Source organism: Magallana gigas, chromosome 7, assembly GCF_963853765.1.
Source record: "Magallana gigas chromosome 7, xbMagGiga1.1, whole genome shotgun sequence".
NCBI classification, from domain to species: Eukaryota; Metazoa; Mollusca; class Bivalvia; order Ostreida; family Ostreidae; genus Magallana; species Magallana gigas.
Window position 1 is genome coordinate 52,971,271 of NC_088859.1, and position 14,477 is coordinate 52,985,747.

At 38.4% G+C, this 14,477-nt stretch overlaps 2 protein-coding genes across 4 annotated transcripts; one reads left to right on the plus strand and one right to left on the minus strand.

Moving 5' to 3' along the window:
• Positions 1–1,446: 1,446 nt before the first annotated feature.
• LOC105341220 (alpha-(1,3)-fucosyltransferase 11) lies at positions 1,447–3,489 on the minus strand. Its single transcript, XM_011447610.4, has 2 exons — positions 2,056–3,489; positions 1,447–1,628 (listed from the first exon to the last, which is right to left on the minus strand). The coding sequence occupies exons 1-2, from the start codon at positions 3,273–3,275 to the stop codon at positions 1,490–1,492; spliced, it is 1,359 nt and encodes a 452-aa protein (XP_011445912.3). The 5' UTR covers positions 3,276–3,489; the 3' UTR covers positions 1,447–1,489.
• An 11-nt stretch (positions 3,490–3,500) lies between these two features.
• On the plus strand, positions 3,501–14,017 carry LOC105341221 (protein transport protein Sec24C). Of its 3 annotated transcripts, none has more exons than XM_034459173.2 (24): positions 3,501–3,653; positions 4,159–4,299; positions 4,727–4,817; positions 5,122–5,227; positions 5,342–5,398; positions 5,492–6,412; positions 6,562–6,667; positions 7,654–7,781; positions 7,993–8,131; positions 8,423–8,538; positions 8,704–8,831; positions 9,014–9,092; positions 9,242–9,565; positions 9,734–9,904; positions 10,087–10,104; positions 10,315–10,411; positions 10,542–10,687; positions 10,883–11,021; positions 11,233–11,427; positions 11,562–11,665; positions 11,918–12,005; positions 12,374–12,477; positions 12,811–12,900; positions 13,003–14,017. In XM_034459173.2, exons 2-24 carry the CDS (start codon positions 4,182–4,184, stop codon positions 13,141–13,143), a joined length of 3,606 nt encoding a protein of 1,201 aa, XP_034315064.2. In that variant the 5' UTR covers positions 3,501–3,653; positions 4,159–4,181; the 3' UTR covers positions 13,144–14,017. The 3 variants fall into 3 exon arrangements, with proteins under 3 accessions (XP_034315064.2, XP_034315065.2, XP_034315066.2); XM_034459174.2 differs by having other exon boundaries at positions 5,495–6,412; XM_034459175.2 differs by lacking the exon at positions 10,087–10,104.
• The last annotated feature ends 460 nt before the right edge of the window (positions 14,018–14,477 follow it).

A 14,477-nucleotide genomic window follows, 5' to 3' on the forward strand; every position in this document is an offset into this window, starting at 1 on the left:
ACTGCAACTCTTCGCAATTTTTAAACCAAGGAACAGTAACTCTTAATACACAAAAAAAGGGGGGGGGTATTAAAACTTAAAAGTCAATGTACACTTAAAATGACCCATTTAAGTGGACAAACGTTCAATTTCAACTTATTGCGATTTGCAAAATAATTGACAAACAGGCATTTTCGTAGCATCGCAAAAAATCTCAAATAACCAACAACAACAAAAAAGGGGGAGAGAAAGAAACACTCGTATTTTTTCAATCAGAATTTTAAACAGAAGGGATGGATGATTTTCTTTCAATGCATATAATGGTACATGTATTTATTATTTTTTAAAGCAGTTTTAAGAGAAAAATGCCAATGCCATAAAATGTGGGGGAACTTACCGGGAGATCGATATGTAATAGATGTAGATGTAATTCTAACAGTATAGAAGATGAAACTCATTTTTGAAAAAAAAATGATTACCAAGGAAAATAAAAATTTCGGTTGATTAAAAGCAAATTTCCAAATTTTTCAGCTTTCGATAATGAACAAAAGCTTTTTTGGTTACTGAATATTGATGACAAGGAAAATCTCCAGGAAATTTTTCAGCTTTCAATAATGAACAGAAGCTTTTTTGGTTACAGAATATTGACGACAAGGAAATTCTTAATGTTGTGGGCTTTATAAATGATATCATGCTATAGTAGTCATACATGCACTGTATTCCTGTTAATGAAATGGTACAATATTGTTGGAATTAACAATGTCATTTTCATTGGCATATCATTCTCTTGTGATTGTAAATTGTAAATGGACTCTAAATTAGAATTGAAATAAATGTTCTGTTCTGCACTGTAGGTCTATATAATTTGTTGCTCGAAATAAAAAAAAAAGTGTGAATCTAAAAGGTCTTGATAATCGTATGCAGAATATGCGCAGAAATGCACACTATACGCTGTAATTTCCGTACGTATCAACCCATATATAAGCACGGTAAGCTAGTACGTATACACTTCTCTCTGTACAGCCAATATCAATAACCCACGGATGATCGTCATTCACATTGATTCTCTCTAAGAAGCTTGGGTTTTAACGATGCTGTGCGGTAAAAAAAAAATAAACTTACTCTAATTCATCGCGCATTTCGAATTTAACGGAAAATGTTTTCAACAACATCCTTCTCAATAGATATATAAAGTGATGCTCATTGCTGCTTGTGTAGACTTCAATCAGAAATTTGATAAGTAGATTTTAAAACTGTTGGACAGTCAGCTTAATTTGTTCAATGTGTCTACAGCAGGTGTACGTCAAATTAGTACACGCGGATGCATTCATATGGATGTGTATTTATATATACAGACAAACACTGTCTATTATTGACCATTTACCGGTAGACGAACCACCAGTACACGCCATTAAACGCATTGATGTTCAAATAACTGAACTTTAAGATAAATAAATAAATCAAATAGATTATAGAGATTTTTATTCATAAAAAGAATCACAGAATTATTTCAGTTCTGTTGCGTTTTACTCCGTGTCCGGTGATATCTGTAGAACTGACTGGAGTTGGATTCTCCTGAATCTACCATGCGCCTCGCTGACCAAGCTTTGTCTTCCTGCTGTCTGTACACCTTTGTCCAATAGAAGTCACTGGAAAATTCATATACATTGTATGTTTGAAATACATGTAGTGGATCTTTGATTCATTTCACCCGTACATGTACAACGTATTTATTTATATAACAGGCACGCTATGACCCCCCCCCCCCAACCGTAGCATTTTCAAGGTTTTTGAAAAGTTGTAAATATTTTTGTTTGTGCTTGTCAAGATTTTTAGAATGAGTCTGCCCCCCCCCCCCCCACACACACACACACATTAAAAACGATGCTACGTGCCTGTATAGAATTTTAAAAGGCAATTAATTCAAACAACACGTTTATTTCAAGTTTTTTTTTTAAATTTTACCATTACTAGTATATTATTTTTTTGTCGACTAATTACAAAAGTTAAATCGATGTCATTGTAAGTACTGTCTCTCAAATTAATGTACTTAAATAAATATAAATCTTTACTCACCCTTTGGTTTTTGATGGGGATTTAATGCTTTTCTTCGGCTCCTGACACCCTGTGTGTGAAATGTTTGCTGTACGTGAAAAGCTACTGTTTAACAACCTGTCTCTTGAGATCATATGAATCTGTTTGCAAACGTAACACTCAAAACCCAGAAACATGTTGACATCACCGCTCTCTGGCGAGCCTGAAGGATGGCTTTGCCATTTACGTTCACGTAAATGGTTTACCAGGAAAGAGTTTGTTATCCCTCCACTTAATTTATGCTTCAAGAACTCTTCATACTTCTTATCATTTTCATTTAAGAAGTGAATGTAGTTTGCTAAATCTTCTGGAGACTCGAAATCTTGAGCCACAATGACACTGTTATTATTTGGCATCCAGTCCTGAACAACTGGTGAGCCGAGATAAATCGGAATGGATCCCACATGCAGAGCTCGCATCAATTTTTCTGTCATGTAATCTCTGCAGATTGCATTTTCAAAGGCAATGTGAAATTTATAATGAGCGATGAAATCTAGGAATTCCTCGGCTTCAAATGAATCTTCCGCTGTCCTCATAGACTCTGGGAGGTCTTTGTTATGAAGACATTTTCCATAAGAATCAACAGCGACGTACTTCATCAACTGTTGGACATATGTGTCCCTGTCAGATGCTACATTGGAGTGGGATTGTATGTACAGGACAGGTGCATATCCTTGCTCTCTTATTTTCCTATTTTTGTCTTCAGTAGACACAGGTTTTCTGTCGGTCAAATAATTTAGAGAATATATATTTTGACTTGTCAGGGGATAGTCTGACTCCCTCCTGAACGTAGCAGTGAAATTAAACAACTCCACAAAAGCAGCGTGAGACAACATGTAGTTATTCATAGGTGATTCTTCGTAAATCAAATTCCACAGATGATCCACTTTCCTTGGCAATGGAAGATCATCTGGATAAACACTAGATCCATAAAATATGATTGCTTTGGTTCTTGGATCATCTAGATGATATCTCTCAGAGGATGCCAGGCACATGCTCCCTCCACCGCAATTAATGTAATGTAAAGTGGGCGTGTCATCATGTGGGCATACGTTTTTCCACCACCAGAGTATGACTGGGAAATCATAAGTAGACGGGTCGGTGAAGATCAAATGAAATAAAACAATGATGTATCCCAGTAAATTAAAAACGTGCAAAAAAGACACATCGTCCAGAGATCCTTTTGCTGTTATAAAATTCATTATTTTGCCCAGATCATTCTTCTTTGAAGTAAAATTACCATAAAATCCAAAGAAAACACAAATTCCGTATATTTACTGTTCCGTACGACATTTAGTTTTGTTTTTAAAGGAGCAAAACAGTGATTGTTCGTATATTTTCTTTCGTCTTCGAACTCTGCGTAATTTCATTGTTGACGGAAGCAACAGGTTTCTCCCACAATGCATTAGAAAATGTACGTGGCATGAGTGCGCATGTGTTTCACCGGATGTCATTCTTCTGTACGTGGCAAACATTTCGTATGTTTTGACTCGTGTTAAAACAGTACCTACAGTATTTCAGTTGACGCAAAATTTGTTAAATTCATAATCAATTTAGACAGATTCTTGAGAAGTATTCAGGTAAAGCTACCATCTTAAGTTCTTTTAATGTCGTATATCCTGGTCATACCGGTGTGCAGTTTTGCCATTGAGATTGACAGACTGGTGAATGACTGGGATGTGTAGAATCTAGGTTTTGTGAATGAGTTTATCTGATAAAATTCAACTTTATGGTATATTTGGAACATTGGGGTTGATACTTTAACAAGTAATTATAACGTGGATGTATGGGATATTATCCTGCATTGATGAGTGTCGGGTAATTCGATATTGATGACTGATGGGGCTAAGGAACTCTTTGATGAAAGAATCTGAGTAAAAACATTATGATAGGGAATTGTTAGAAAAATGAAATGTAATAAGGGCTAAATCACAACTCCTATTTCTGTTTCCCAATTTTTGTCATGGAGACAGCTGTTTGGAAACAGAAATCCAGTCGGAAACCTTTTGAGTGATGTGTGAACTCACTGAATTGATATGCAGATGTAATACGGGATGCTCATTTGTTGTTTCCTTTAATTCACAGACTAGCAAGAAGACAATGACACAATGAATCCAAACTATCCCGGAAGTACTCAAGGACAGATGCCGCCCACAGGGTATGGAGCTCCCGGGATGAATCCCGGACAGATGCGACCCCCGGGACCAGGACCAATGAATAACCCAGGTAAGACATTCAGGTTATATTTCATACATATACAAACTAGGCCCAGTGAATCACCCTGGAGGTAAGACATTCAGCAACTTATTATATAGGCCAAATAATGATCTAGGAGTTAAAACATTCAGTATACAACTTTAAGGCCCGATTAATAATTTAGCAGGTAATGCATTCAGTATTTATCTCATACATATACAAACCAGGCCCATGAATTACTGGGAAATGAAACGTTTAGTGTATTGAAGAACCCCCACCCACACCACTCTACAATGAAACCCCAAATGTCAAAAATTGATGCTCAACAAATAATAACATAGTTAGTATCCGACTGTGTTTGAAAAATGCTGAAAGAAAATAATTGCATACAAGTTATTAAGTTCCTTTATAAATATTGTTAAGCATTTCCTGTTAATGATGTACTGTATTTCCACAGGTTATGGTGCACCACCTAAGCCCGGACCAGGCCAGTATGGGATGCCACCTGCATCCAACGGACCCCAGTATCCAAACATGGGCCCACCTGGGTAAGGAGAAATAATTTGAGTTCTGCTGTCAGGAAAATGCATAATATGTTGAATATCTGTTTATACATGAATGTCAGTTCAAGTGCATGTCCAAGTAGCACAGTGGAAAATGCACAAGCTAATCACTGCTTCAACCTGAGTTTCCAGCTTTCTCCCACATCAATGACCCCATTGTGCTAACATCCATGCCAATTATTAATATAAATTGTAGAATTTGTTTATCAATGATTGTAAAATAAATACAGTGTAGTTAGTTAATTCAGTGCTAGTTTTGTCTGATTTGAGTTTGTTGTCTATGTGACAGGAATGTTCCTGGTAAGCCACCAGTCAGCATGCACAACAACATGGCTCCTGGACTCCCTCCCCAGGCCCGGCCCTCCCCAATGATGCCCCCTTCATCGTCAAGTCAGGTACGCACTTTGATTGAATATGTCATTGACAATAAACAATTTCAAATTTCTAGAAAGCTGCTTCATATAAAGCTGTTGTTATTTTGTAGTTTACATTCAGTTTACTTTTTCCAGATTTCAAATGGGATGAATGCTATGCATATATCACAGCCAAGAGGACCTGCTCCAAATGTGAGTGACTTGAATATTGTAGCTTTTGTTTTATCACAATAAACCATCTGATGAATTGTTTTACATACTATACACTTGACACTCATATTTCAGCAGCCAAACATTGGTTCCCCAGGGCAACCTCGCATGGGTCCCCCCAGTGGGTTGCCACCAACAAGTCAAATGGGAGGCATTCCCAGACAACCAACAAATAATATGGGAGGTCCAATGTCTGGTCCCCCAACAAATCAGTTTGGAGGCCCCCCAACGAGCCAATATGGAGGTGCCCCACCGACAAGTCAATATGGAGGTGCTCCACCTACAAGTCAATATGGAGGTGCTCCACCTACAAGTCAATATGGAGGTGCCCCACCCACAAGTCAGTATGGAGGTGCCCCACCCACAAGTCAATATGGAGGTGCCCCACCCACAAGTCAGTTTGGAGGTGCTCCACCTACAAGTCAATATGGAGGTGCCCCACCCACAAGTCAGTATGGGGGTGCCCCACCCACAACTCATACAGGAGGAATGTCTGGTCCTATGCCAAGACAAGGAATGCCTCCACCTACATCTTCCAGCACTGGCATGCCTCCTCAAAGCAGACAAGGCTTCCCTCCTGCACCATCCACAGGGGCCCATCAGAGTCCTCCTTCAGGAATGACAATGACAGACCGATATGGACAGGGACCACCAAGTGGACCTCCATCAGGGCCAAGCATGATGTCTCCATCTGGTCCTGGATCGTTTCCTCCACCACCAGGACCTGGCAACTTTCCCCAGGGGAATCAGGCTGGACCCGGGCAGTTTCCCCCTCAACCAGGCCAAACTCCTCCAGGGCAGTTCCCCCCTCAACCAGGTCAAGCTCCCCCAGGGCAGATGCCCCCTCAACCAGGACAGCCCCGGTATCCCGGGGGAACAATGCCTGGACAGTCCTTCCCGCCCAACTATCCAGGGGGCCAGCCTATGTCAGGCCCTGGAGGAATGCAGCAGCCCGCTGGGCCAAAGAAGCTGGACCCTGATCAGATGCCCAGCCCAGTAAGTATATTTTGTAGGTGTTCACCATATCTACTGTATATGATTCTATTTAGCCCTGTAGATATATCCTGGTGTTTAATGTTTAACTATTGTTAGTGAGAGAATTGCACCTTTTCCAGCAATTAGCATGTAATGTTTTTTCTCTGTAGATTCAAGTGATAGATGATGACAGAGCCAACAGAAGTGGGAATTTCCAAACAACCAAAGGAGCTGTGCCACCATTGGTCACAACAGATTTTGTGGTGCAAGATCAAGGTAGAGAAATATTTACATATACAGTCAAAACTGCCGAAGCGGCCACCCCTATTAAGCAGTCACTTTTCTTATGCGGCCATTTTATTTCCTCCTGATGAAAAATCCTATATAATTGCCTCTAAAAAGCGGTCACCTGTCTAACGCGGTTAGCAGTCATCATATTTTGATCTGAAACTGTACAATCGACATGCATGCGGTCTTTTTGGCCGGTCACATGATTTACACCCGGGGATTTTAAACATGGCCTCCGAATGTCGGGTAATAGATGTAAACAATAATTATACACTTGAGGGGAGAGAAACCAAATTAATCGATGTATTTATAATACATAATTGGCAGATCAGATACGAATGGGAATCAAGTGAATTGTTTAAAAATATATTAACAATGTTTGTTTTATAAACATGAATGAAATAGGTGTCAAAAATGTCCGCGGCGAGGCAAGAGAAAATTGCTTGATTTAACAATATGATTTTGAGTTCAGATATGGTAGGTTAAAATCTGAATTGTTTATTTGTATTAAAAATGTTTGTTTTCTATATATAGGGTATTCATGAAAATAGATAGTGTTATAATTGTGAAAATGTCAGCGACAAGGTTTTACCACGTAATGACTTTTTTCAATATTCAATAATTTAAAAAAAAATTGCATGCACGATTCATTGTTATGTATTTGTACTTATTTGTAAATATACTATAAATAAACATTTAATCAGTTACTTTATCTATCATTTTGATAAATTATTGTTTTATTATGATAATTGTTTTAATAAGGTATTTGATGTTGGCAAATTCAAAAGTCTCTATTCAAAGGTCACCTCTGTTAAGAGGTCACTTTGGGTGCCTCCCGCAGGTGACTGCTTAATACAAGTTTGACTGTACATGAAATCAATGTTTGTTGTATTTCATGTATTGTAGGGAACTGTTACCCTCGTTTTATGAGTGCCACTCTATATAAGTACCCTGTTGTATTTCATGTATTGTAGGGAACTGTAACCCTCGTTTTATGAGGTCCACTCTATATAATGTGCCCTGTACCTCGGATATGCTAAAGAGTTGTCACATACCTTTTGCACTCAGCATTAGTCCATTTGCCAAGCTTCCAGAAGAAGAGGTTTGTATTTTTTTATGACCTTGCACACAATAAGAAAATTTCCTGATGAATTTAACTCTTAATCATACTCGCCATGATGGCCCCTCCCCTGAACATTATGTGAATGGCTTGAAAAGCTTAATTTTATTTCTAACCATGAGCCATAAATTACAGACCCCCCCCCCCCCTGCCCCATTGAGGTACTGATAATATAATGAGCCATTTATTACAGTACAATCCGCCCATTGTGAACCTCGGGGAGACAGGTCCGGTGCGGTGCAAGAGATGCAAGGCCTACATGAACCCCAACATGATGTTTATTGACGGTGGGCGTCGGTTCCAGTGTGTGTTCTGTGGCGCCGCCACTGACGGTGAGAGCTTTACCTTTAGATCTTGATTTGACCCACAAAATACATGCAATTCACTTCATACAATAAGGTAAAGTGTGTCATTTTTTTGGGATGCTTGTTAAGGCTATTATTGCCAAACTGCCAAAAAATAGCTAATAAATACCTGTTATACATATTAGTAAATTATGAAGTTGCTGAAATTATGCTAGTCAAAATGAGCGACATATCCCAGTTTTTGATAATCAATAAGGTTTACACCTGTCAAAATAACCTGCTTTACGGTATTAGATGTGGGTCTGCTTTGCGTTATAGTGCCAGCGGAGTACTTTGCCCATTTAGACCACACAGGAAAGAGAATTGACACGTATGACAGACCAGAGCTTTGCCTTGGCTCGTACGAGTTTGTAGCCACAAAAGATTATTGTAAGGTATGATATCAGTAAAATCTCTCAGTACACTATACTCCATGTCTCGTAAAATATGTTGTAATATTTCAGTATTTGTCAGCTATGAGTTATCAAAAGTTCTGTGACTGCTTCATACATGGCACATGAATTGTGTGTATTTTGTCAATGTTTTGTGATATTTTGTAGAATGGAGCATTGCCAAACGCGCCAGCATTTATTTTCATGATTGATGTCTCATACAACAGTATAAAAAGTGGGCTTGTCCATCTAATATGTGAAAGGTTAAAAGAAGATATCTTGGTGAATTTGCCAAAGTAAGTCATGAAACAGAACTCAATATGTTTATTAATCCCTGCATATATTCATTAAATACATGTATTGTTTGAGATTGGCAATTATTTATTATTAGTAATTCAAAACTTTTTCCCTTTATTGTTTTAGAAATAAACCTAACTATAAGCAATTAGTAAAAATGTTTTATTTTATCATTTTTTAGAGAGGTTGGACAGGAAGAATCCGAGGTCAGAGTCGGCTTTGTGACGTACGCTAAAGAGATTCACTTCTACAATGTCAAGGTCAGTATCAAAACGTGGATCTTAGATTCTCTTTCACAATATAAATGGGAGTGTCAGACCTGTGGTTCAGATTCATTTTTACTGTGTTAAAGTTTGAGATTTCACTTCCTTGTCTGTACATGTTACCCATTTATGTGTTGTGGTTGTAGGGAAACCTTGCTCAGCCTCAGATGTTGGTTGTCTCCGACTTGAACGATGTGTTTGTGCCGTTACTGGACGGATTCTTGGTAAAACTTTCTGAATCAGAGGCGGTCATTGACAGCTTGTTGTCCCAGATTCCAGAGATGTTCGCGGAGTCACGGGAGACGGAAACGGTGCTTGGACCAGTCATACAGGCTGGACTGGACGCGCTTAAGTCGGCAGACCGTAGCGGGAAGCTGTACATATTCCACACCTCACTGCCCATCGCTGAGGCACCTGGAAAACTAAAAAACAGGGACGATAGGAAACTGCTAGGAACCGAAAAAGAAAAGGTGAGACATATGCAAATTCATAGATTTAAATAACTTGTTATTCAGGTCAAAGATATTTTAATTGTGATTAACTATTAAATCAGATTTAAATTGATTAAAACAAATATAGTTTATTTCAAAATCTGTTGATTGTAGGTACATGTATGACCCTATAGGTTTATATTGCAGACAATTTTGACCCCCCAGAACAACTTCTACACAAAGCTTGGTCAGGATTGTGTGGGCGTGGGATGTAGTGTGGACTTGTTCCTGTTTCCCAATGCCTATGTGGATGTCGCCACGATATCAGAAGTGTGTAGACTGACGGGAGGAAACCTGTACAAATACAGCTACTTCCAGGTGAGTGAAACTAAAGGTTAATAGCACAGAAATAAACAGGGGAGCACAGGTACAGGTACACACAGGTGCTTGGAGATATGTTCACTCACACATAATGTAGACAAATACATGTATGCATTTATCCTATTCTCTTGGACCTTGTTGCTCACAGACATAAAGCTGGTGTTGTCTTGCTTTCCTAGGTGAATCCTGAAGAGAGAGTAAGTTTCTGTTTGTGGAGTAGTGCTCACCCTGTGTGTATTAATTTGATCAATGACCCAGTGTTGTGGTTTTCTCGGGTTGGGCACTAGATGTAATAGTCTAACTCTCCCTCTGTGTGTCTGATATTTTTGTCCGGTGTTTAAAGCTGTCATTGACAACAAATAATGCCAATATCTGTAAATAGCTTATGATTTGGCCTTCATTTTTAGGCTGATCTGGATGGGGAACGATTCCTTGAAGACCTGAAGTACAATGTGATGAACCAATCGGCGTTTGACGCTATTTTACGTGTTCGGGCCAGCACAGGTACGCAAGCACACAATTCTCTCTCATTGCAAGGATAATCATGATATCCCTTTCAATTTCTATAAAGGTTTGGTATATGAAATGGTTGTTTTGTAATAAAGAAGTACAATTTTCTTCACATTGCTTGCAGGCATCCGAGCTGTGGACTTCCTTGGTAACTTTTACATGTCCAACACGACGGATGTTGAAATGGCGGCCGTAGACCGAGAGCAGTCTATGAACGTGGAGATTAAGCATGATGACAAACTAAATGAGGCGGACGGTGCTTTTATTCAGGTAAAACACTCACCTTGTACCCAATTATTTGGTATCATTCAATATAATTACACGTCAGGAGTTTGCCGCTGCTCTGGCATAGCCGCATTTCTAGTGAAATGAGGAATTTAGTCAAACTTTATTGGGAAAAATATGTTGATAAAGGCTTAAGCTGCTGACAGTAGATATATAGGGACTGGTGTTGGCTGTTTGTAGGTGGCGGTGCTGTACACCAGTGTCGGGGGACAGAGGAGGTTACGCATCCACAACCTGGCCCTGAACTGCTGCACTCAGATGGCTGACCTCTTCAGGAACACCGAACTAGATACTCTCATCAACTACATGGCCAAACACGGTAAGCTGTGGCTGAAACTGCCAATAATCATCCAATTATAGAACAAGTGTCCAGTGGTTGTTCAAGTTTAGTAGTGAATAATTCTTTGTAGAGAACTCCTGTAGAAAAACTATTGTTCTGTTGTGTTGGTAGCCAGTATGTATTGCATCCTGGGATTGTACTGGTAATGTCGTTACATTTTTAGATTGTAATGTCAATTCTTTCTTTGTAGCTGTCAGGACCAGTTTGAACTCTAACCCCAAACAGGTGAGGGAGGGAATCATGAGTCAGGTGGCCCAGATTCTGGCCTGTTACAGGAAGAACTGCTCCACCCCCGCCCCCATGGGTCAGCTGATTCTCCCCGAGTCCATGAAGCTCCTACCACTCTACTCTAATTGTGTCGTCAAGAGTGATGCTCTACAGGGCGGTGAGTACCTGGCCCAAGTCCTTGTTGTTTTATCTCAGTAGATACTGTCTTTTAGTGTGATTGAGCTCCATGAAGATTTTTATCTTAAGAATGTTCCTGTATGTGTCATAAACAGTTATATGTTTGATTTCCAGGGTCTGAAATCTCGACAGATGACAGAAGTTTCCTAATGCTCAAACTCAACTCCATGGATGTGTCTTCAACTCAAGTCTTCTTCTATCCCAGATTGATACCATTGGTGAGGTTTATTTTTGTTTCCATGACAACATAAAATATGCACATTAGAAATATACATATATATTTTGAATTGTAAATAAATTTCAAATAACTTGTAAATGTTAATGTAAAAACCTTATTTTACGTGAGTATCCACTGTTTTATATTAAATCATGAGAACATGAGACTGACCTTTGAACCTTTGCTGTTAATTATATGGTTAACAGAAAAATAAAAACAATATATTTAATAATTATTTCTGTCTGGTTTTTAGCATGACTTGGAATCCCACGGTGACCGTATTCCTGCAGCCATTCGATGCTCGGTAGAGCGACTCAGGGATAACGGAGTGTACCTCCTAGGTATGGTATACATGTCAAATCAGTACTTGTACCCTGTTATAGTTAATCTAAATATCTCTGTAACTGAATGCTTGCCTACCCAGTATCACATTATGGCATGTTACACAGACTTGTTACAATTACAGAGAATGGTCTGTCCATGTTCTTTAGTTTGTAACTTTGAATGCTCAGCTATCATATTGTTACATAAATTTGTTAAAGTTGATTACATAAACTTGTTGAAGTTGATTACATAAACTCGTTAAAGTTGATTACATAAACTCGTTAAGGTTGATTACATAAACTTGTTACAGTTGATTACATAAACTTGTTACAATTGATTATATAAACTTGTTACAATTGATTACATAAACTTGTTATGATTACAGAGAACGGCCTGTCCATGTTCCTGTGGATCGGACACAATGTGGAGCCTCAGTGGGTCCAGAAGGTGTTCTCGGTACAGAGCGCCGCCCAAATAGACATTGATAAGGTAAGCTACAGCCCGTTCTTGATTCTGTAGAAAACTTTAGATTTATTCATGCTGCATTCCATATTAAAAATTCAATGTATTAACAGTAAAACATGCTTATAACAAAGTGTCAGGGTTAGGCGATTTTGTTATAAGCGTAATTTGTTATATATGTCCGTTTTAATGCACGACTGTAATAAAGTCACAGGGAATGAAAATAACTTCTCTGTAAGCGTCAATTCATTATAAGCATGTTCACTATAACTTGTTTTACTGTACAACAATCTACATTCCATGTTACAGATTTAGTTCCATTGTTGTTATTCCATGTGTTTGGAAATTTCTGTTTTTCAGTGTAAATTGAATGACCTTGATAATCCAGTATCACAGAAATTAAGAGACGCCATTAATTCAATACGAGGCGAACGCTGTAGATACATGAAGGTGAGTTCTACTTTCTTCTGTTGCTCTGAATTTTGTTCATTTGGAAGAGATAAATTATTATATAGAATTGAAATGTACAACAGAACTGTTTTCTGATTGCAGTTAACAATTGTGCGACAGAGAGACAAGCTAGAGCCTTGGTTTAACCACTTTCTTGTCGAAGACAAGGGAAATAACGGCAGTGCATCTTATGTAGACTTCTTGCGTCACATTTATGGTGAAATTCGGAACTTACTGAGCTAAAATAAAACGTGCGGAGAATGAGATTCTGATAATATATTGAACCTGCAATTCATGAAGGGAGAGCTGTGAATCGGGGGATGCCGGATGTGTATATTTTTGATAGATTATGAGATGTGTAAACTTTGGCGAACATCTCCAGATGTGTGATCAATAAGCTATGATTTGATTGGCTGTGACTAAGAGCTCTGTGATAGGAGATAAACTGGTTCTCTAGTCAGAGCCAGTACCCACACCACGAGCTGCCGAAATCATAACAAAATCAACAATGTTCTAATCCATTGCCATTCGAGGTTACCTAACCTTAATACAAACATTCTGATGCTGTAGATTACTGATTGAGACATTGTCTAAAACCATGTACATTTCTCTCGTACACTGCAGGAGTTTTACGAACGCTTTAAACAAAATTATTTATTCCTGACTTGTTTTGTTATGCATTATATTTAACCATTATTGATGATAGGTGAATGTTGTGGATGGGAATTTTATTGTCATTGAATTTTTATTTCCTAATTTATGTCATACTTCTTTCATTGTTTACTCCTCTCTGTCAGAAGTGAGAGTGAAATAGTTACAAACAGGTAGTAAATAGGGGGGCTGAGAGCAGCCGTTGTCCGCTTGTGATGACTGAGATTGTGATATTGTATGTGTTTCTGATCACTACTTGTCAGCGTTGTCAGCGTGTGATGACTGAGATTGTGATATTGTATGTGTTTCTGATCACTACTCGGATTGAATGAAAGGTCTAACTTGTTATTCTAGTCCAGAGGCAGAGCTCTCCCTGTATAGTAGGTTGTTAACACTATAGACACTGTGGATTGAGAGCTTCACACCATAAAATTACAATTGGCAATTAAATATGTCGAAGAACAAATGGTCTTTTGTTTTCCTTTTGGTAAAAAGGTATTACTGTAACAGTATCCAATTTTCTCCACTATAATCTATATTTCATGATCGTATTTAAATTGCAAAAATGAATTCAAACAGAAAATTGAGGTTAATTCAAAAACATGGGGCATACACAATACAAATTAGGCTAAACAGCATTTATATGTGATCTTTGGTATTGTCAGCACTTGTATAAATTGTGCATGCCAATACAATGTACATTGGCGATGAAGATCTGGTAGGGAACATCAATATAAAGGACCCAAACCATTATTTATAGCTGAAGATCTAAATAGTAATTCCAATCAACAAAAGAATGCACTAGTTCTTATCGAACTGAATGTTTCATGACACACTGAGGCTAAACTGAACATATTAATGGTTTCAACCAATCAAAGAGGAACAAATTAGTACATGCAGTGATGTCGTTTTTATTGCTCTAAATT